This window comes from Lissotriton vulgaris, chromosome 12, assembly GCF_964263255.1.
Source record: "Lissotriton vulgaris chromosome 12, aLisVul1.2, whole genome shotgun sequence".
Lineage (NCBI taxonomy): Eukaryota > Metazoa > Chordata > Amphibia > Caudata > Salamandridae > Lissotriton > Lissotriton vulgaris.
Genome location: NC_141700.1, coordinates 94,449,608 through 94,474,175, shown reverse-complemented (window position 1 = coordinate 94,474,175; position 24,568 = coordinate 94,449,608). Strand labels below are relative to the sequence as shown.

The 24,568-nt window shown below is 45.4% G+C and overlaps 1 protein-coding gene across 8 annotated transcripts in view; it reads right to left on the bottom strand.

Annotated features, from left to right (window-relative positions):
* Positions 1 to 24,568, bottom strand: part of POGZ (pogo transposable element derived with ZNF domain) — a 520,715-nt gene that overhangs the window by 208,486 nt on the left and 287,661 nt on the right. For all 8 annotated transcript variants that reach the window (XM_086947330.1, XM_086947332.1, XM_086947335.1 and 5 more), the window contains exon 11: positions 17,259 to 17,413. In XM_086947330.1, the coding sequence (XP_086803456.1) occupies positions 17,259 to 17,413 (155 nt within the window). The remainder of the gene's footprint in view (positions 1 to 17,258; positions 17,414 to 24,568) is intronic.

The following is a 24,568-nucleotide window of genomic DNA, read 5'->3' as shown; positions in this document are numbered from 1 at the left end:
AAATACAAATGTATCCCAAATATCAGCCAGATGTAGCGCAACTATAGCCCAATGATAGTATGTACCAGAGTGTTCTAAAGAACAACTAGAGCGGTAACAGTCTTACTTATAAAGTGAGACTTTTAGTTAGGAATTAGCATTTAAAAAACCTATTAAATTCACTGAAAAAACCATAGGTTTCACACCAGTTATAGTTACCTGGAAATTTTACTGGCATAAAACCATTGAAATTCCCACGTTATAGTTAGTTGGACTCACTATAACTTGCGCGTGTAATGCACTGCTGATGACATCACATATTACATCACTCATGACATGGTCAGTGACATCACTCATGACATCACTGATGACACCATCCTTGTGACAGAGAGACTGACCTCCTTTCACTGTAAAGCAACCGTTGAAACAAATATTAAAAAATAGAAACTAACATTTTCAAAAAAGTGGAGATACCTATACCAGTTACAACAACCAATTCAGTAATTCCACCATTTACATACACATCCACTCATTCACCAACAGTTCTATAGTCAGTCATACATATACTCACTCATCATATGTAGTGAGACACCTATACATCCGTTAACACACCGACAGTCTTCCATAAGTTGCTCACACACATATTCACACATGCAAATAAAATATTGAACATCCATTTTTTTGCATATACAGCTATACACACACTACCACCTTACTTCTAAGGAAACTTACACATACTTACTCTCTTAAACAATCACTTATAGAAACATATACTTATTTAAACAAGAACTCTTTCAATCTCTGACTCTCACATATACTCACTTATATACACCAATACTCACATATACTAGATTAAAAAATATGAAGTTACTGATAAAGACACTAGTAAGACGGTCATTCACTTACTAACACATACATATACACACTCACTCACCCATACAGTCCGGCACATATGCGGTCTTCAAAACACATACAAACAGTGAGTCAGTCATTGATGCATCTGTGTGCTAAGTAACACCCCCACCAAATCATACAGACATTTATACGGATACTAAAAAAAACATCTAATAACCCATAGAAACACACATGTAGCTACTCACCAACCCATGCACCCACTTAAACACAAAGTGAAACACTGTTACAAACATTTAAATATTGAAACAATACTCGCTAATATATGTATTCACTATGATACACTTAATAAGCTAGTTAACCAATCATTTTTTTTTTTTAAACATCCATTAAGACACTTATTTAAACATTTATTCTTCCATTGACCTTTACATATACATATATAAAACGTGTTTATTTTTCAGAAAGGCACACATTCACTGGATGGTGTCATCAGTGATGTCATGAGTGATGTCACTGACCATGTCATGAGTGATGTAATATGTGATGTCATCAGCAGTGCATTACACGCGCAAGTTATAGTGAGTCCAACTAACGATAACGCGGGAATTTCAATGGTTTTATGCCAGTAAAATTTCCAGGTAACTATAACTGGTGTGAAACCTATGTTTTTTTCAGTGAATTTAATAGGTTTTTTAAATGCTAATTCCTAACTATAACTGGTGTGAAACCTATTAAAGGCCAGCATACCTGCAAAACAGAATATGCAGTATATGTTCTGACATGTACGTGTGGCCTCAATTATGTAGGCAGCACCATACAACCTGTACATGTCAGAATTTTACAGCACATCCGAGCCATTCTGCATTCAGATCCTGCATACCCAGTTGCACGTCACTTTTTGAGCTCTCATAGTAAAGATATCAATTGTTTATCTTACTATGTAATAGCCTCAATCCCCAAATCAAGACGTGGTGGTAACCGTGAGCTCAAACTCAGACAATTAGAATCACGAATGATCCTTGAATTTGACAGTAAATGGCCAAATGGGCTTAACATTACTGAGGATCTTCGTCATTTTCTGTGACATGCCCCCTAGCTGTTATACTAAGTCCTGAATGCATTTATGCAATCTTGATGCTCTTCCCTCTAGATAGTCAGGTTCCCTGTTATCTAGTGGGCCAAAATCTCTAGTCCAAATGATGTACAATGATGCTGATATAACCAGGTGTGAGTTTGGCCAGTCAAGGTCCTTGTTGGCCAATCTACTATCGATAGATGTAACTCTTTACCTTCTCCAAATTCTGTAAATATTGTTATATAATAGTTTGTATACACTTTTTATCCCAAAACATTTTGTACACTTTTTAGCACTGTATTTTACACTGGGTGTTCTTAATAACAATGAATTTTACATATTGTGGTTTTATAAGTATCTATTGTTTTTACAGTATTTTATGAGATATGTAGAAGGACATGGTCCTATCTCTTACTGTTTGCATTGATGCAATAATTACACAGGATACTTTGCAACATGTGGATTCAGCACTTTATTCCCATTTCCCTCTTTTCCCTATGCACTTTAATACACTCCACTAGACGCAGGCTTGGAACCAGTCTAAATTGTATATATTGGCACCCTTAATAATTCCACTATTCCCCAGTCACTGTCAACACATGATGTAGACATTTTCATGGTTTTATCTAAAAGGATTTATCCTGAAATCAATTATGTGATACCATGTTTTGAGAAACTGCATTTTTTTCCAGTTTTTAAAAAAAAATGTGACATCTCATTTTATGTATATCGTTTTATATGTAAAAAATATATAGTAATGAAATGTTTTAAAAAACGGAAAAATGTGATATGCAGTACCTCTCTCGTCAACGCAGGAGAAGTATGTCTTCTATGTCTATGCAAAACCAATACCATGTGACTGGGCGGGCTAATTGGGTGTGCACAGCATTATAAAATTAAAAAATTGAAATGGCTCACTTTCATGTGAACAAGGGCTTTCCTAGCCCGAAACGCGTAGTGCCCTCTTGCCTACCGGCTTCTCTGCAAATAAAGATCCTGTGAAGCGCATTTGGTGGTCCGTCTCCTATGTTTCCTCGCCGGTCTGACGCTTGTTTGACCTGGCAGTGGTGTTTTTGCGTATATATATATATGGCTTCAGGGACACACACACACAGCCACACCCCAGTACTTGACAGGTCTTTAGAAGACCTTTTACTTGTTAATGAGGCTTTGATGTTTTTCACACCTCGGTGTGAATTAGGCCTCCGCCATAAACACCCTCGAACTGCGTGCTCTGGCAGAATCTGCGACCCCCTTCCATGGACTCCACGACCCCCCTGGGGGTCGCGCCCCACAGATTGAAGACCTCTGTCCTAAAGTCTTATAAATCAGATTTCTATACGCTTGTGTGAGGAAGTGCCACTTTTGACATGGTAAGACCTCACTTTTTGCCTGGTACAGGTGTTGGTTCGATTGTAGTGCACAGGGCCCTGCCAATCAGGTCACCTGTGCAAGTGCATGATCTACATTATATGTGGAAGAAATATGAACTAACAACTTCATATATGGAGACTGAACTGGAATTCAGAAACTGATTAGAGAGGTACGTTGGATCAAGAGAAAGTATACATTGGGAATCATGGATCTTCAATAGTGAGCAAATCTGAGAAAGAAATAAAAAATGGAGTGAGGTGGTTATTCGGTATTTAGAGGAATGATGAGGAGGGAAATCAAGATCATCAGGGATGTCAACATGTCAAGTTACATATGTGAAAAACCATGGTTTCTAGTCACATTTGGCTATGGAAAATGTACGAGTTACTCACCTTCAGTAACGATGTATCTGGTAGAGACGTTGTCTTGCCGCAGATTCCTTAACTTAGAATATCCCCAGGCGTCAGACTGGATCCGGAATTTTTTTGCAGCAGCACCTCTGCGCGCCGGGGGACTGCGCCACACGACCCCGCCCTGACGTCGTCCACGTATGTGACGTCAGCGAAGTCGTACAAGTCCCTCCCGGCGCGCTGACGTCAGTTTTCTTCGGAGAAACTTTTCCGTGGCACAACGCGAAGCCACCAACAAAAACTGTGAAAGTATGGGAACAGTGTGCGAAGGATGAAAAATATGTGAAATAACGAAGGAAGATGGTGCAAGACACCATTGTAAAAGACAGAATTAGACACTGTCTACATATAAGTGAAAAAGTTGTGAGAAAGAACGTCGCAAAGCAAAGACCCTTCCCCAAGTGCACCAAGGGAAGAATACCTCAACAGACAGAAATAGACTGAATACCATGTAGAACTGCGTCGTCCAGCAAGAACGGAGAACAGAAAGAATAACAGACCACTGCAGGAAGGTATGAAAAGACTGGCACTTCCCCTATAGTAATGGAGGTCTGAAACAGAGCTCAACAGATCCCCAAAGAAGACGACTATAGAGGAGACAACAGCCTTGAGTCAATAGAGAAGGCGGGAGGGAGGGAAAGCAGCAGAAGAAAAGAAGAAAAAGATGAATCTCCTGATGAAGGTGAATCAAAAAGGCACCATTTTACATGAAAGAAGCCCCTTGGAGGGAGTTAGCCGCATATGGCAATTCTCAAAGGGGCGCAACAATGTGAACACCTGTGAGAGAAAAACCAATGGCAACTGAAAGAGGCAAGTGGAGAAAGCCACTTGGCAAGGTCCTCGCAGAACGGGGAGCATGGGTGGGCGTTAAGGAATCTGCGGCTAGACAACGTACCAGATACATAGTTACCGAAGGTAAGTAACTCGTACATCTGATAGAGACATCTAGCCGCAGATTCCTTAACTTAGAATAGATACCACAGCCATACCCCAGGGGGGAGGTGGGTCTGCAACAGAACAACAGAAAGTGTCCAAGCATTGAGCCGACAACAGAGTGACGGACAATGGGGAAGGCTGTGTCGGAAAAGCCAGACAGCAACCCAATTAGATCGGAAGAGCAAAAGATAAGGGGAGGCAAGGCTTCCAAAAAATGCCAGAACGGTGCTACACCACACCCGTATAAGTATGAGATGTAGAAACAGCACCAGCCATATACCAAAACAAAAGAGAGGGAGTCCGGGACAAAGGAGGAAGAAGGACCGCTCTCAGCTTAATAGCGCACTATGTGGACACCAACCAAAGGTTGAGAAAAACATGAAGAGATGCAACCAGAGCCTACCAGGCTAGTCCACGGAAGGAAGGCTGGAGAGGCTACAGCCAGTAACCAAAGGGCAAGAGTTGAACTGAGCAATGTCTTAGAAGTGCAGACGGGAACAAGAAACACACCAAGTGCACACTGAGTCACCAAAGGGGGGACAGGGGCGAACAGTAACAGTCAGAAGCACGCTGATGCGGGCCCCTACCGAAACATTTACAGAGCACACAGCCACAGAGACAACAAGGTAGCGCAGCTAAAATAGCATAGGACTGCCCAACCAGACAGCTTGAAGACTAAGGTTAGAACAAACTCACGAAATACATATATGCAGGGTGCAGACCCTAGGACGACTGACATCAAGAGAGCGGTCCCGCACGCACAGCCAATACAGTATAGGGTGATACCCAATGAAAGGGGCACATCCAAAGGAAGTGGCAGCAGAGGCACCAGAGTACCAACAGACGTATAAACGTAGGAAAGAATCTCAGAATTCTAAACCACATCCCCCGACAGGGAGGAAAAATGTATCCTCGTCCAGAAAAAGAGAATCATTCAGTATCTGAACACCAAGAAGGGATCAGTGTAAAGCTGGGGAACCACCCCTGAGAGTGAAACGCAAAAGGGACCCTATTGCTGAAGATGCAGGAAGAGCAACAAAGTACATGTAAGTGTACTGAAAGACACCCTGTCACGTAGACCATGGGCAATTCCGAGTGCAACAATGAACAAGCTCCCACACAGTTGGAGACATAGGACCAGACCTCGCAGCAGAGAAGAGAGGTGGAGATGTAAGAAGAGTACTCATGGCAACCTGTATATATATATATATATATATATATATATATATATATATATATATATATATATATATATATATATATATATATATTATTACCTACTGGCGGTCGCCAGTAGGTAGTTATAGTTAGGATTTTTTTCAATGTTAAATCTCAAAATTCTATATGGAATAACTTTGGCGCCGGTTGACGAATCTGCCTGAAAATTTCCTCAAAATGGCCTCGCGGCGCCCTGGTCCTTCCCTGAAAGTTTGGGGGGGGATTTGTGAAGTGGGGGCTGAGATAAAAGGGGGGTCCCAAAACGTGTTTTCCCCATGTTAATTTCCATAGGGCGGTCGACCTCACTTTTAGCCCGAACGGCTGAATGGATTTCCACCAAACTTGGCAAAATTGTAGGGACTGGTAGCCCGATGTGCCTTTGCTATGTCTCAAGATATGTGCTTCAGTGGATTTTGAGTAATTTAGGTTAAAAAAAATATATATATCTATGACAGCGCCCCGGTACGCGCACCGGGGAGCGGACCGGGCGCGCTACGCGACTTGCGCGCGGAAAGCTGATTGGCTCTCGGGTGTCTGTAAACATTCGAAACAGTCCGGAGCGGCCGCCATCTTGTGTCTCGGTAGGATGGAGACACAAGAGGTGGCCAAAACAAAGGGGGAAATGACCATAAGGGGGCAGGGTAGACCCCCCCTGATCCCCTAGGTTTGATGTGCGGGCTATAAAAAGGCCTCGCGGGGCAAAAAAAAAAAAAAGAGGGAGAGGGAGCGCACTGGGAAGCGCACAACAGAGAAAAAAGAATGCCAGAGTTTAAAATTTTTGCCAATATTTTATAAATGGGAGGTAGTTCTGAAAAGAACTTTTTTTTAAATTCTTTTTGTTGTTTTATATTTTTTTAAATATTTTTCTGAACTTTTTTTATTTTTTTGTGTTTTTGAACAATTTTATATTTTTGGTTTTTTTTTAAGGGAACAAACAAAAAACAGGGAGTTGGAAATGGCTCAACAGGAGCAAAAAAAAAAGAAAAGAATTACTGTTTTCTTTCCTTGCTGCATTGGTGGTTGTCTACAGCATTATTTATTAAGGTGACGCTAAGTTCACCATAGCATAATGTTTTGCCACAGAAAATGCAAACAAATTTGAGCTTGCCAAATTTTGGCTGAATATTTGGCACCATTTGGCGTTCTTCAGGACCAGAAAGTGAGGGTACAGAAGAGGAAGTGCTGGCCACAGGGGGTGGGTTGTTCCGAAGTTCCTGGACTTCAGCCTGGGCCAAATTATTGGGATGCCACCTCTCCATGTGGCGGATCATGGTAAAATTACCAAAATAATATTTCTTTGAGGGATTGCCCCTGGAGAGAACTTTGTCACAAATAAGACAGGTGACTTTGGGGGCGTTCACCTTTTTTTGGTCAAATGAAGTGCACTTTGACGTGCCTTTGTCTTGGTTCTTCTGGGAGGAAGTGCCTTCGTTGTTGATCCTCCTCCTCTTCTTCCTCCAAGAAACTGTGGTGGTGGACCTTCTTTTCTTGGTGGTGGGGGTGGTGGTGGGGGTGCACCAGCTGCAGCAACAAGTGATGCCATGGTTTCCTCCAAAATAGCTCTTGCTCTCTCAATGAAGAAAGTAAGAATGAGGAAAAAAGGAGGGGGCTTTCATTATTTGGAGAAAAAAAATGATGAGAACCAATGAAAACTGTTATTTTCAAGTCACATGACCCGATGCGCTTACGTTACGCGCTCCGGCGCGCTTACGTTACGCGCTCCGGGCCGCGCCGTGGAGCACTTCCGGGTGCGTTTACGCAGCGCGTCAAAAGACACATCGTGCGGCTACGCGATACGTCACGCTTACGCGACGCGCCATAAGACGCATCACGCGGCTACGCAATACGTCACGCTTACGCGACGCGTCACGATGTTGTTTTCGATCGCGACATTGGCGCTAACGGGACGCTTCCCGGTTCGCGCACCAGGGTGCTTCAAAATACTACGCTTTCCGGGGCGCTCACCGGGGCGCGCACCGGGAGCGCTCCAAGACAAAAAAAAATTAAAAATATGAAAAAAAAAATTTGAAAAATTGAAAGGACTGGTAGCCCGATGTGCGTTTGCTATGTCTCAAGATATATGCTCCAGTTGTTTTTAAGAAAATTAACTTTTAAAAAATATATATTGGGCTACTTTGGGCTTTATATATGTTAGAGCCCAAATGTAGCCTAATGTAGCCCAAAGATGGCCACCAGAGACAAAAAAATACAAATGTATCCCAAATATCAGCCAGATGTAGCGCAACTATAGCCCAATGATAGTATGTACCAGAGTGTTCTAAAGAACAACTAGAGCGGTAACAGTCTTACTTATAAAGTGAGACTTTTAGTTAGGAATTAGCATTTAAAAAACCTATTAAATTCACTGAAAAAACCATAGGTTTCACACCAGTTATAGTTACCTGGAAATTTTACTGGCATAAAACCATTGAAATTCCCACGTTATAGTTAGTTGGACTCACTATAACTTGCGCGTGTAATGCACTGCTGATGACATCACATATTACATCACTCATGACATGGTCAGTGACATCACTCATGACATCACTGATGACACCATCCTTGTGACAGAGAGACTGACCTCCTTTCACTGTAAAGCAACCGTTGAAACAAATATTAAAAAATAGAAACTAACATTTTCAAAAAAGTGGAGATACCTATACCAGTTACAACAACCAATTCAGTAATTCCACCATTTACATACACATCCACTCATTCACCAACAGTTCTATAGTCAGTCATACATATACTCACTCATCATATGTAGTGAGACACCTATACATCCGTTAACACACCGACAGTCTTCCATAAGTTGCTCACACACATATTCACACATGCAAATAAAATATTGAACATCCATTTTTTTGCATATACAGCTATACACACACTACCACCTTACTTCTAAGGAAACTTACACATACTTACTCTCTTAAACAATCACTTATAGAAACATATACTTATTTAAACAAGAACTCTTTCAATCTCTGACTCTCACATATACTCACTTATATACACCAATACTCACATATACTAGATTAAAAAATATGAAGTTACTGATAAAGACACTAGTAAGACGGTCATTCACTTACTAACACATACATATACACACTCACTCACCCATACAGTCCGGCACATATGCGGTCTTCAAAACACATACAAACAGTGAGTCAGTCATTGATGCATCTGTGTGCTAAGTAACACCCCCACCAAATCATACAGACATTTATACGGATACTAAAAAAAACATCTAATAACCCATAGAAACACACATGTAGCTACTCACCAACCCATGCACCCACTTAAACACAAAGTGAAACACTGTTACAAACATTTAAATATTGAAACAATACTCGCTAATATATGTATTCACTATGATACACTTAATAAGCTAGTTAACCAATCATTTTTTTTTTAAAACATCCATTAAGACACTTATTTAAACATTTATTCTTCCATTGACCTTTACATATACATATATAAAACGTGTTTATTTTTCAGAAAGGCACACATTCACTGGATGGTGTCATCAGTGATGTCATGAGTGATGTCACTGACCATGTCATGAGTGATGTAATATGTGATGTCATCAGCAGTGCATTACACGCGCAAGTTATAGTGAGTCCAACTAACGATAACGCGGGAATTTCAATGGTTTTATGCCAGTAAAATTTCCAGGTAACTATAACTGGTGTGAAACCTATGTTTTTTTCAGTGAATTTAATAGGTTTTTTAAATGCTAATTCCTAACTATAACTGGTGTGAAACCTATTAAAGGCCAGCATACCTGCAAAACAGAATATGCAGTATATGTTCTGACATGTACGTGTGGCCTCAATTATGTAGGCAGCACCATACAACCTGTACATGTCAGAATTTTACAGCACATCCGAGCCATTCTGCATTCAGATCCTGCATACCCAGTTGCACGTCACTTTTTGAGCTCTCATAGTAAAGATATCAATTGTTTATCTTACTATGTAATAGCCTCAATCCCCAAATCAAGACGTGGTGGTAACCGTGAGCTCAAACTCAGACAATTAGAATCACGAATGATCCTTGAATTTGACAGTAAATGGCCAAATGGGCTTAACATTACTGAGGATCTTCGTCATTTTCTGTGACATGCCCCCTAGCTGTTATACTAAGTCCTGAATGCATTTATGCAATCTTGATGCTCTTCCCTCTAGATAGTCAGGTTCCCTGTTATCTAGTGGGCCAAAATCTCTAGTCCAAATGATGTACAATGATGCTGATATAACCAGGTGTGAGTTTGGCCAGTCAAGGTCCTTGTTGGCCAATCTACTATCGATAGATGTAACTCTTTACCTTCTCCAAATTCTGTAAATATTGTTATATAATAGTTTGTATACACTTTTTATCCCAAAACATGTTGTACACTTTTTAGCACTGTATTTTACACTGGGTGTTCTTAATAACAATGAATTTTACATATTGTGGTTTTATAAGTATCTATTGTTTTTACAGTATTTTATGAGATATGTAGAAGGACATGGTCCTATCTCTTACTGTTTGCATTGATGCAATAATTACACAGGATACTTTGCAACATGTGGATTCAGCACTTTATTCCCATTTCCCTCTTTTCCCTATGCACTTTAATACACTCCACTAGACGCAGGCTTGGAACCAGTCTAAATTGTATATATTGGCACCCTTAATAATTCCACTATTCCCCAGTCACTGTCAACACATGATGTAGACATTTTCATGGTTTTATCTAAAAGGATTTATCCTGAAATCAATTATGTGATACCATGTTTTGAGAAACTGCATTTTTTTCCAGTTTTTAAAAAAAAATGTGACATCTCATTTTATGTATATCGTTTTATATGTAAAAAATATATAGTAATGAAATGTTTTAAAAAACGGAAAAATGTGATATGCAGTACCTCTCTCGTCAACGCAGGAGAAGTATGTCTTCTATGTCTATGCAAAACCAATACCATGTGACTGGGCGGGCTAATTGGGTGTGCACAGCATTATAAAATTAAAAAATTGAAATGGCTCACTTTCATGTGAACAAGGGCTTTCCTAGCCCGAAACGCGTAGTGCCCTCTTGCCTACCGGCTTCTCTGCAAATAAAGATCCTGTGAAGCGCATTTGGTGGTCCGTCTCCTATGTTTCCTCGCCGGTCTGACGCTTGTTTGACCTGGCAGTGGTGTTTTTGCGTATATATATATATATATATATATATATATATATATATATATATATATATATATATATATATATATATATATATTTGGTTGGACCACTCAAAGAAGGGTAAACGAGCCACAACCATGCAACATGGGTGTTATAGGAGTACACCTAGTGTATTAATAGCAGGTGGCAGCCGCATTTTATGTGCGAAAAATGCAGTGAAAACCTCCCAAGGAGGAGAATGAGGCATATAAGCAAGACGATCCATGACGTATAGAAGATAGTGCCAAGTCACAACGTTGAACACAGTACAACGGCAAGATAAGAGCACCAGGCTCTTATCTTGTTTCGCTTTTTATTTTCAGCCATTTTGTTGTAGTTGTGTATCGTAGCCCGGCCCTCCGCCCCGCCCCCGCCTCCCAGCTGCTCCTCCCTCGCCCCTCCCCCCTCCACTAATCACTTATGACAGATGCTTTCGCGCGCAGCGAACGCGCCCCATGCACGCTAAAGGTAAGCCCGTCTACGCCCGCCCGCGCCTGGACCGCGCCCAGCGCCAGACCCCCTGGTCCTCGCATACCCACTCCACCCGCATAACGTATGACGCCGGTACCCTCTTTGCCCTCAACCCCGGTCGCACACCACAATGCTGCAAAGCTACCCCAGGACTCACCCATGGACCATTCGCCTGCCACTCCTGCAAGTTCACCTGCATCAGGACCCACACCAAATCCACTTCCCCCAAACACAACACCGACTCTAACCGCCTGAAGTGCATCCTGCTGAACACCCGCTCGGTCCACAGACACGCCACTTAACTCTGGGACTTACTTGACACTACATCGCCTTACTCACAGGAACATGGATGAACGCCTCATCAGCGCCCGACATCGCCATAGCCATCCCGGACGCTTACAAGATCATCCGAAAAGACAGCACCAACCAAACAGGAGGAGGCATCGCCATCGTCCATAAGAACACCATCCGCATCACAACCAGTTCTGACGATAACCTCGCGACCGCCGAACACCTTCACTTCCAGATCCACACCGACCCCAGGACCACACTTAGAGGCACCCTCATCTACAGGCCACCAGGAACCCGCACACAATTCAATCAAGACATCACTGACTTCATCAGCCCACATGCCCTCACATCCGAGAACTACATTCTACTGGGAGACCTCAACTTCCACCTGGAAAAGAAAAACGACAGCAACACCAACACCCTTCTGGACAACCTGGCCAATCTCGGACTCAAACAACTTGTCGACACCCCCACCCACTTACCCGGACACACGCTCGACCCTATCTTCACCTCCAGCAAACACATCTCCTTCGATCACGCCACAGCTCTCCATTGGACGGACCACAGCTGCGTTCACTTCAACTACAAAAAGTCCACGACCCACAACCCCCCACAACCTATTCCTCGAAGAAACTGGAACAAAATTACCACTGACCAACTCTTCACATCGCTTAACCAAAACCCTCCCGCCATATCATCGGACCCAAGCCAAGCTGCCACCAAACTCACACAATGGATCACCCACAGCGCTGCCGAATTAGCACCCTTGAAAAACCACCAGATCAAACAAGGTAGCAAAAAGGCCCCCTGGTTCAACGATGACCTTAAGAAATCCAAGAAATTATGTCGTACCCTCGAGAAAACCTGGAGAAAAGACCCAACCACTGACAACCTGACCACCTTCAAGGACGCCACCCGCAAACACCATCAATTGATCCGATCCACCAAGAAATCAGCATTCAAGGATCGACTCGACAACAACGCCCACAACAGCAAGGAACTATTCAACATCGTCAAAGAATTAACCAACCCCACCGCCGGCACCAACGACATCACTCCCTTCCAAGACCTGTGCGACTCTTTATCCTCTTTCTTCCACAACAAAATCGCCGACATACATAACAGCTTTGAAAACCAGTCCGAAAAACAGACCACTCCATCCACTCCCGAACCAAAACAGCACTCTCACAACCTTTGCGCCTTGAACCCAATCACTACTGAAGACACCATCCGCCTGATGAACTCCATCCACTCAGGTTCACCAACCGACCCATGTCCCCACCACATCTTCAACAAAGCAGACTCCATCATCGCACCACATCTCCGCGATGTCATCAACTGTTCCCTCAACTCCGCTACCTTCCCGGAAAACTGGAAACATGCAGAACTCCGGGCCCTTCTGAAGAAACCCACAGCAGACCCCTCTAAACTTAACTACCGCCCCATCTCACTCCTCCCATTCCCTGCTAAAGTCATTGAGAAAGCCGTCAATAGTCAGCTCGCCGCCTTCCTCGAATCCAACAACTCCCTCGATCCCTCACAGTCCGGCTTCCGAGCCAAACACAGCACCGAAACCGCACTCATCACTGCTACAGACGACATCCGAACGCTACTGGACAACGGAGAAACAGTTGCCCTCATCCTACTTGACCTCTCCGCCGCCTTCGACACAGTCTGTCATAGCACCCTCATACATCGCCTCAGAAACGTCGGAATACAAGGAAAAGCTTTGGAATGGATCATCTCCTTCCTCGCCGGAAGAAACCAGAGAGTCCGCCTCCCCCCATTCAAATCAGAGGCCACCAAAGTCATCTGCGGCGTACCACAAGGATCATCACTCAGTCCCACCCTCTTCAACGTTTATATGAGTCCCCTCGCATCCATCGCGCGACAACACAACCTCAACATCAACATCATCTCCTACGCAGACGACACCCAGCTGATCCTCTCCCGCACCAAAGACCCAAACACCGCCAAAACCAATCTACACGAAGGAATGAAAGAAGTACCTGAATGGATGAACAGCCGTTTAAAACTAAACTCGGACAAAACAGAAGTCCTCATCTTTGGATCATCACCCTCTGCCTGGGACGACTCATGGTGGCTACCGGCCCTGGGTAGAGCACCCATACCTACAGATCACCCACGTAACCTGGGCTTCATCCTTGACTCCTCCTTCTCGATGACCAGACAAGTCAACGCCGTCTCATCTTCATGCTTCAACATCCTACGCATGCTCAAAAAAATCTTCCGTTGGATCCCCACTGAAACAAGAAAGACAGTCACCCACTCACTGGTCACTAGCCGACTGGATTATGGAAATACCCCTTACGCCGGAACCACAGCCAAACTACAGAAAAAACTTCAACGCATCCAAAACGCCTCAGCCAGACTTATACTGGACATCCCCCGTCAAGCTCACATTTCCGGTCACCTGAAAGACCTCCACTGGCTCCCCGTCAACAAGAGAATATCATTCCGTCTCCTCACCCACGCACACAAGGCCCTCTACGACCTAGGACCCGAATGCCTCAACACACAACTGTCCTTCTACACACCCGCCCGCCAACTACGATCATCCAATCAAGCCCTCGCCGCAATTCCGCGCATCCATAGATCCACCATGGGAGGAAGATCCTTCTCCTACTTAGCGGCCAAAACCTGGAATACTCTCCCCACTCACCTCCGCCTTACACAGAACCACCTCTCCTTCAGAAAACAGCTAAAAACCTTGCTTTTCGATAAGTAATGCACCCCACCCTCCCTCAAGCGCCTTGAGACCCTCTGGGTGAGTAGTGCGCTATACAAATTCCTGAACTTGAACTATAGAGCCCAAAAGGATCCCTAGGCCCACTTGACCTAAAGCAGAGCTATATAATAGTATACAAGTAGCCCACTTGGAATATGACACACCCCAAACAACAGGGAACACCTCTTAGGGTAAACCACAGTCAGAGGACACAATCTGTGGAACATTGCCACAGTAGGCTTACTGCCAGCTCAAAATGCATAATACATCTAAAGGATGCTAAATGAAAGGGTAGCCACCCAAGAACATATGAAAAGAAGACCTGAGGCTTACTGCCAGCTTAAAACGCATAATCCATCTTAAAGGATGCTAAATGAAAGTGCACCTGAGAAATACAGGTTTAAGGGGGAGGGCGAAAGGCCGCAAGGAGGCGCTGAACAGCCTATTCGGCGTGAGCATCAAACAAAAGAACCCCATCAAAAGACAGATCAACAAGTCGCTCCCGGATATTCTCCGGGAAGACGCTATCCCACAACCAAGCATGGCACCAAGGGAACCGAACCAGCCATAGCTCGGCCTAAGGCATCGGCAGTATCCAAGGCCGAGCGGATCGTAAATTCAGCAAGGTCACGGCCATCCCGGAAAAGATGAAGGAGGTCAACACGAGCGCCTTCAGAGGTGGCCGAAAGAAGAGACTCCGCAGAGACCCACAGGGCAGAGGTAGCCCAAGCCAGAACACACACTCTAGTCAGTGAACGGAGGGCAGCGCTAGTGGAGGCGAAAATGTTACGGCCCCACAACTCTAGCCATCTGGACTTCTGGGAGGGAGGAAGCATTAGCCGAGGCAAGGAAGGGAAGGCAGTTTGCAGAACAAACCCCTGCACGTCTGGCTGAACAAATAAACAAACTGGGTCATGTGGAGCAGGACGGTCGCGGTGCAAGACAGAGCGAGCCACTGGATCACCGGAAGTTGGTCGAACCCAGGTGCCCAAAAGGGCGTCATAAAGAGAAGCTTCAAAGGGCAGAAGCGGCTCCACATTCCCCGCCCCGTGGTGGAGGACATCTAGCGGAGGATCCACAGGCAAGGGGACCGAAGCAGGCTGCATGTGTAGAACACGAGTGGCCAAGGAGACTACTCTGAGAAATGCGCACCGGCCTCAGTAGCCCTCCGAGGAGGGGACAACAACTCATCTGTAGGTGAGGGCTGTAAACTAAGTCGTCCAAGACACTGAGGGTGCGACCAATGCACAAAGGAAGGGAGCCCCATTGACGAATTGGGGTCCTGATGGGGCTCCTTAGAAACAGGGAGCCTGCAGGGTCCAGGGGCTCCTGAGGAGGCGGGACTCCTGCCGGGTGCACAAATTCTAAGGGGGCAAGGGTAGATCCGGCATCGCTGGATGTGAAGGTGACGCAAACTCTCTCCAGAAGCTTCCGGAGAAGAGTCAACAACCCGGCATCGACGTGGTGCCAAAATGACTTCGGTCAGCGCCGACCCCACCTCGTTCGTCGCCGACTCGACCCATCTGGCGCCGATTCCATGACGACAAGCTCCACTTCCGAAGAAGGGGATGGCACCGGAGAGGCAAGCCTCCGGTGCCGTGCCAACTCAGCCTCAACTACAACAGGCTCCGACTCCGAAATAAGAAGCGGAGTCTGAGTCGGGGAGGCGAGTTTCCGGCGCCGGACCGGCGCCAACCCCGGCTCCGGACAGGCGGCCGCCTGCCCGGAAGGCAGAGGTGTGCTGGAAGCAAGACTTTGAGCACTAGCAACCACCTGCAATGCCACAAGGAGACCCATAGGACTATGCTATGGGCCGTAGAGGGGGATACTGCTGGGCCGCACCCTGACAACATCATATCTCCTTTGTTCCTGGGGGCAAGGGCTTATGTGGAGCCGTGGGCAAACCCATCGGCGAGTCCGTTCGGGACCCCGTAAGTAGCGGAGGCCCCGAGGACAGGAGAGGACCCAAGGGAGGCCTGCAGAGCCGCGGCATAGGCCTCCATTGGGGTCCGAGTCGCCCCAGCACCCGGATAGGGCGGATATGGTAGGGGCTACTGCTGGGGGCGTACGTCTGGAGGGTTCCAGGAACTAGTCCCCCCGACAACAGATGAAAGTGAGGTCGAGGACCTCGGCGACATGCGCCGCAACTTACCCTTAAGGGTCGACCGATGGCGCAACTGGAGGTGTTGGCAGGCGTCGCAATCCATCGAGTTGTGGTGTTTGCCCAAACACCACATACATATAAGATGTTGGTCCGTCGCGGACATTTACAGTGGACAGGAAGTACATGTTTTTAAGCCCGAAGGCATCGTACACTGTTCCAGATGCGAAGCATCAAAAGAGGACTGAAAACAGGCCAGAGGAACCGCTTACTCCGGATCCGCGTTGCACGGGGAAAAGAAGGAACCAGACGTCTGTGCGCCGGGAGGGTCTTCTATGACCTCGCTGGCGTCACATACGCGGACTACGTCTGGGTGGAGTCGTGTGGCACAGAGGTGCTGCTGCAAAAAAGAAATCCGGATCCAGTCTGACGCCTGGGGATATTCCAAGTAATGGAATCTGCGGCTAGATGTCTATCAGATAAAACGTTTTACAAAAACAAAACTTCACACTGGAGAAAACAAATAATTGAAACAGAAATTAATACAATACAGGCTCACATATGATGAAATAAATTATGGCAAGAGAGACATACTGGTAGATTCATAGGAGCTGTGGACGCTTTCGAGATGACACTGCAGCTGGAATGGAGTGGAGAACTGTCGGTAACAATGCTGGCAGATCGTATGCCCATCCACCTCTCCATTCTGTTGGTCCAGCTCCACGTGGTGCTTCATGTGGTTCATGAATCTGAAGTAAAAGCAAGACACAAGCTTTGTGTGTGACCCAAGCCAATGGACATGGTATTAAAAAAGTTACTTATTAACAATGGACATTCAGAAATCCTTTAAGGATCACTACAAGATCGAACAAAGAGCTGTATGCCAACAGTCTGTGGATCTAAATGTGATCCCATGCAGAAGAACAGAATCACATTCACACAAGAACTCAGCTTCTTATACTGGAGACAAACTAAACAATATGAACAGATTGAAATACTGCAATGATTTTCTTGTTTAAGAACAGGGATGCAGCACCACAGCACATTAGCAGCACATGGGTAGCAGGAGAGACCACTGCGCAAATAGATAGACCGCAACACAGGGAACTTTTTAGGTCTCGCTGAGCCAATGCGCTTGCGCATTGCTGGCGAGATTATAGTAAGGGGAAAAGAAAAGTCTACCAAAGACATTTGGAATGCGGTTTATGGCCAGTGCATGTGAGGCATTCAAGCGCGAAGCTGGCATCTGGCATCGACTTGAAAGCAGCAGACTGCTTTCGCCAGCGCCTCACTTCCTGCTCCCCCTCTTACAGCAATTAACTTTCGTTCGCTCACACCCCATAAGCTCGTTCCCTCCCACCCTTCCTTTGATGTCCGCTTTTGTTGTTCCATCTTTTCTCCCCATTGTTCAGCGCAGCGTGGTTTTTTAGCTATGTTTGCATTATTCAATGCCCTATAAATGCATCTACGAATACACACAATTCCTCCTGAATGATACAACACCCAAATACTGCCCTTGCCATCCAGACACTAAAGCACTTCAATACTCCACTACATAACAAGTCTTATCCAAGTATCTGAACTTTCTTTTTTTGAAACAAAAAAACGGTAGTTAATGTCTGCCACTACATACTTTAATATACAAGACATTTGGAGACAAGGAACTTTTAACAGTAAAGTCTAATACCAAAGTTCAAATGTAATGGAGCAAGAAGTTCTTTAAATAAAAACGCAGTGTTCTGTTTTGTCTACATTTCTGCAGATTACATGCAACTACAGTATTCATCTTAGTGTGCCTACGCCTGTGAACACATTCCTAAAATAACTCCAGCGGAAGAGATCTAAGGTAGTCAGCAAGTCTGGGGCAAAGCTAATTTCTCGCTCCGCGACTCATGGCCTAGTGAGAATGAAAGTGTGGCGACAAGCTGCAAACTCCGAGCTGCGTCTACCATTAATCACATTCTCACCACGCTATGAACCTGTGTTTTCTTGAGCTCGGTGTATTTTTAAAGTAAATGTTCTCATCCCTATTTGTGATCACCAAATCGAAGGTGCAAATGACATTGGTTCTCCCTTTCTTGTATTCATCTAGTCTTTTGGCATGTAATGTAAAAGTCACATTTATAGAAGCCCTTTCCTTAAATCTGCCTGGAATCTGAATACTTGAGCTTTTTGCTCAGCCAACAAATGGCTGCCATGCATCTCTGCTACGGGCTCATTGAAAAACTCAGTGTTAGGCAATACCGCCGTCATTTATATATCGATCGACACAATTGTTCAGTGGCGGCAGAATACTCCCTAGGGCCTAGACTAGAGTGTTTAAAACATGCAAGGTTGGAAAGGCTGGAGGGAAAGCTTCCAGGAAATAATTATAATAAAAATAATGGCTGCACTGAAGAAACCACAGGGCGTGTTTCAGAGCATGCAGCGGAATATGACGACTGCCAAAGAGGTGCTTACTTGGGGGCATTCCCGACAACACCACATCACTAGGGGACACCACCACATCACTCTGGGACGCCACGACTTCACTCAGGGGTGCCACCACATCACTACGAGGTACCACAACATCACTCAGGGGCACCACCACCTTCATCACTCAGGGGCACACCACATACATCACTCAGGGGGCACCACCACATCACTCAGGGGCACCACCACATCACTCAGGGGCACCACTCGGGGACACCACCACATCACTCGGGGACACCACCACATCACTCGGGGACACCACCACATCACTCGGGGACACCACCACATCCCTCAGGGGCACCACCACATCACTCAATGGCACCACTTAGGTAAACCACCACATCACTCAGGGACACCACCACATCCCTCAGGGACACCACCACATCACTCGGGGACATCACCACATCACTCTGGGACACCACCACATCACTCTGGGACACCACCACATCACTCAGCCCAAACACATCATCAATCAGCACCACAACAGCACTGTCCTCGCTTGCTACCAACAAGCATTGCCATAGCCAATAGGACTCGCATTAGGAAAGTTTAAGTTATTGGCTTTGTGAATAACAATGCTATTAATTTATATATTTTCAAAGCCAACACATTAAAAAAAATTGTCATTTACAATACCAATAGCTCACACTTTCCTAATGCGAGACCTATTGCACTGCAAATGATTGTTTATTTTCCTATCAATAGCATTCTTTTGCAAAAGCCTAATATATATATAGGAAATGTTTCCTGCCCTTTAACAATATGTTCACAGCATGTGGTGCTTTACTGTAGATTCACATGGTAGTGGGATGAACACTTTCCGGACTAGACTGAAGTGTTGAACTTCCAGGTAACGTGGAACCCCTGGAACCCCTGGCACTTTCGACAGTCATACCGTCGTGGTGAACTCCACATCCCACAAGAGATGTACTAGTGGTGATAGTTACTGCTAATAGGGACAGACGAGCAATAGATTCCTGTTATTTTTTTACCAAAGTAGAGTGCAGACCCTGTGTATCTACAGCCACACATGCGACAAACACACACATTTTAACCACATTGTAAGCATCTGTTTGTGGTATGCAGTGCTGTAGATTCACATGCTCTGCATACTACAGCCATTTAGTGTGTTGGGCTAAGTTGCTTTTCTTTAAACAAAATTCTTTTGAGTTACTGTGCAAATAGGCTCCTCCCTGGTTGGTTACGGCCATGGGCACAGGTTCAATTGTTAAATTGTTTTCCGCACTGTGAGTGACCATAAAGATAGAGCATTAGAAAGGAAAGTGTTGTGAGCATGCAAAAATGTAAATACAGAGAGTAAGTAAAAGAAAGAATATCTGCCACAACCAAAGGGGTCCACCGAGGCGGGTGGGAGCATGTGAATCTACAGCACTACATGCTTTGAACATATGATTGCAAGGTAACATATTCTGTTCGTAGCATCTGTGGCTGTAGGTGCAAATGTTCTGTATAGACTGTAAAATAGTACTCCCCTAAGTGGTGGTTAGCTAGCGGATGTTACAGAATACTGAAATAGTTCTTAGGACAGCTTGGCCAATTCTTGCTTGTTAGCCATGCCACACAGGCTGGTTATGGAAAGAAGACAGAAGTTCAATGGTTGAACTGAGATAGAATTGGGCTCCCAATTTAGGAAGGAATGGAGGGCTGGTTCTAAAGACAATTCTGTTATTATGAACCTGAAAGAAAGGTTACTCCAAGGCAAGGGACTGCAATTTGGTAACATGCCTTAAAGATTTGAGAGAGATAGGAAAAAAACTGTCCAGGAAAATAATTGAAATGGGCATGAATGTAGAGGTTCAAAAAGAGGGCCCCATGAGTCAGGTAAGGAAATTATTAAGGTTCCAGGCAGTCTAATGGGGTGCCGGGGTAGTATAACCTGCTTAAATCCTTCCATGAAAGACTTGATTATAGGGATTCTGAATAAAGAAGAGTATTCCCTGTTCTGCATGTAGGCTGCAAGTGAAGGTTTATGGAAGTATAAGCTAGGCCGGATTTCTGGAAATGGAGGCAGCAGACAATATTCTGAACTGCAGGTTTAAGCAGGTCTATGTGCTTAGAAGTTGTCCACTGCTGGAAGGTACTTCGCCAGTAGATGCAGTCAGTGTTGAAGTGCCAAATGATTTGTGCTAACGCTAATAGCTGGGCTGAGGGAGTGCCGCTATGCTTTTGGAGATAATACATGGCGGCCATGTTTTTATCAAGTGTACTTCGTGCTGAACCTGGGTAACGAAAGCCTTGAGAGCTTGTTGGACTGACCATGAGCTAGAGGTAAATGATGTGGCAGCCCCTTTGCCCTGAATAGTCAGCTGCTGAAGATGCCCATCAGAGAGAGAGCCGCCCATAGAGTCTATGATGGATTGGCCCTGCAACAGACTGTTGCACCACTGCAGAGAGTAATGGATGCAGGCCTGTATGAAGACTAGATACTCCAAAGGACCCTACGCTTGTGACCACTGCTGGATCAGACACATGTGAAACCTAGTGTGGGGAGCTATGGCTATGCAAGAGGCCATGATTACAAGAAGGCGCATAACTGATTTGAATGCCAATTGATGATTAGGCTGAAAAAGAGGCATTAACTGCTGGAACGCTTGAACTCTCAGCTGACTGGGATAATCCTTGCTGGTGGCTGTATTGTCAACAGATCCCAGAAAGAGTTACATCTCAAGCAGCTAAAGGGACAAGATGTTATTTATAGTGTAGCCCAAATAGTGGAAGAGGGACATTGCGGTCTGGGTATGAGAGAGACGTTGCTGTTTGTCTGCACTCTTGATCAGCCAATCATGTAAGTAACGGATTACGTGAATGCCACTCCTTCGAAGGTGGTCGGCGACCAAGACAATGCATTTTTTGTATACTCTGTGGGCAGCCGTGGCCCCGAATGGCAACACTTTGAATTGATAGTGCTGACCACTTACTGTGAAACATAGGTAGCGGCGAGGAGCAGGATGGATGGGTATATGAAAATTTGGGTCCTTCAGTTCGAGACTGGTCATGAAGTCGCTTTGCTGCAGCTGACGGATGACATTCTGCAGAGTGACCACGTAGAAATTTTGTGAGATGATATGCTTGGTGAGTGGACTCATGTCAAGAAGTAGCTTTAGAGACCCTTCCTTTTTGGGAATAAAAAGGACATAACCTCATCCTGAAGGCGGGGCTGATGTTCTGCAGGGAGAAAGTGTCTGTGGGGTGGAATGTTTGCTGTGGGTTGCGGAGTGCTTCAGGCAGTAACAGTGACTTACAATGGAGAGGACCCCTTGGTCAGAGGTGATCTCTTCCCAACGCCAGAGAAATCCTGTAATCAAGTGATCCGGAGGGGGTGCGGAGTGGAAGAGAGTCACTGCTTGGAGGAAATGGCTCTTTTTGACAGAGCCTCCCTTGGACCTTCCTCTGGTGATGTTGCCTACCCTTAAATACCTCTGTGTTGACTGTTTGAGGCATTGTTGCTGCTGTTTTTAGTAGGAGGCAGGAGAGTAGAGTGTGATGAAGTGGTCTTACAGACCCCTGTAGGAAAGTCAGCATGATTACACCCTGCTTTTTGCCTGACTGATGCATCTTCGACTGAATCTGCACTGGGTTCCTGCTAATCAGGTCCCCAGTGCCATATCTCTATCCCTAAACTGTACAATTGTTTCCAAAATGGCAATACCTTTAGCATCCCCTGTAAGTCCCTAGAAAGTGATTCCCTAGGTACCAAGGGCACCGAAGCTAAGAGGGTCCCTGAGAGCAGCAGCATGGATTGTGCCTCCTTAAGGGACCACTCACCAAACACATGTAGACTGCCATTGCAGGTTGCATGTCTTGGTGAAGACAAAAATAAAATAAAACAAGGCACAAAGCCCTGTGTGCCATGCCTGCAGAGACTGCAAGCAGTATAGATAAGTCACACCTACAGCAGCCCTTACACCCCTAAGGCAGGGTGCACTATACTACATGTGTGGACATATTTGCATGAGCAGATATCCCCCTGTGCGTCCAGCCAGTTCACTTACTGTCAAAACAATTGACCAGGGAAGCCATTTTAAGATTATGTGCTGGTCAAGAACAGGTTCCACAGCTACATGATGGCTCCACTGAAACCAAAGTATTTGGTATCAAACATCTTGTATTAATGATCTCACACTGATTCCAGTGACGGATTTATTAATACATGCACTCAGAAGGCACCTTACATGTAGCTCTGAAACCTATCAACTACTAGTTTGTTGGCTGACTAGTTCTGACCAGCCTGCCACCACAGATGAGATTCTGACACCCCAGGGGTGAAAGCCCACACATTCAGGAGACCAGGAACAAAGCTGGCTCCGGTAGTGTGTGCTTTACACCCCTTTCAGCAGGATGACATGTAAATTGGCATTCCAGGACATGGAGTTTCTGAAAGCCCACCGCCTTTAGTATGCAAATCTGGCTTTCCTCAGAGGCGAAGGGGTGCCAAACTTCTCATGCCTGGCCATATTTGGTGCCTGACTGACAGGAAATTTTGTAGTCAGAGAGGCGTGTTTACCCTCCGGATAGTTCCACTCCTAAGGTGTGCTAACCTAATGTGTGATATTGGCAGAATTAAAAACTCTGGGACATGGTTCTGCCCACTTCCCACAGGAAGTGGTCATATCGAGGGTGTAGTGACCCCTGGGGTAAGTAGCCCAGTGGCTACTACCCAACACTCCCCTAAATCTAGTATTCATGGGATCCAAAGCACTAAGAAAGGAGATCCAGCCAACCTAAAGAAGACTGACACTGGAGAGTCGCAAAATCAAGAACAGAAGACCAGCAACGGACTAGGCACCAACCCTGACGGCCTGCCTGCTTTCCACAACCATTGCACCAAAGACTAATCATCCTGCAGCTGATTGTGCCTCCAAAATCCTGGAAGGACTGCCTGCCTTCACCCAAGACCTAGGAACACCCATGGAGTGGGGGAGCTGCTCCCATGCATCCAATAGGCACCCCAGAAGAGCTGCGAAGACACCCTGGACTGCCAAAAACCTGACACCGGAAAGCAGCTCTGCACCCCATGCCCCAAGTTGAAGTGGCCCAACGGTCAGCGTGGTCCCAGGCACTCCAGAGCTGAAGTCCACCTTGGGTTTGCTAACTGTGGACTTCCCAACAGCACCTGCAGACTCTTTGTGCAGGCCCCTCTACTGCAAGCGTCACCTGTGACAAATATCCAACACCTCAGGACACCTCCGCACCCAGCCTAAGAAGAAGAAGACCAGAGGTGTCCCCGCGTCGCTGAGCATTATGAGTCTTGAGCCCCGTTGCTGGTTCAGCCACACTGATCTCAGAGTCCCAGCTTGCAGCCTCTTTTGACCGGATCAATCACCATTGATTTCAACAGGGCATCCGATGCTGTATTACACCAGACTGCCCTTGGCTGTCCAAGTGCTGCCCGCAGTGACCTGTTGGTGCTG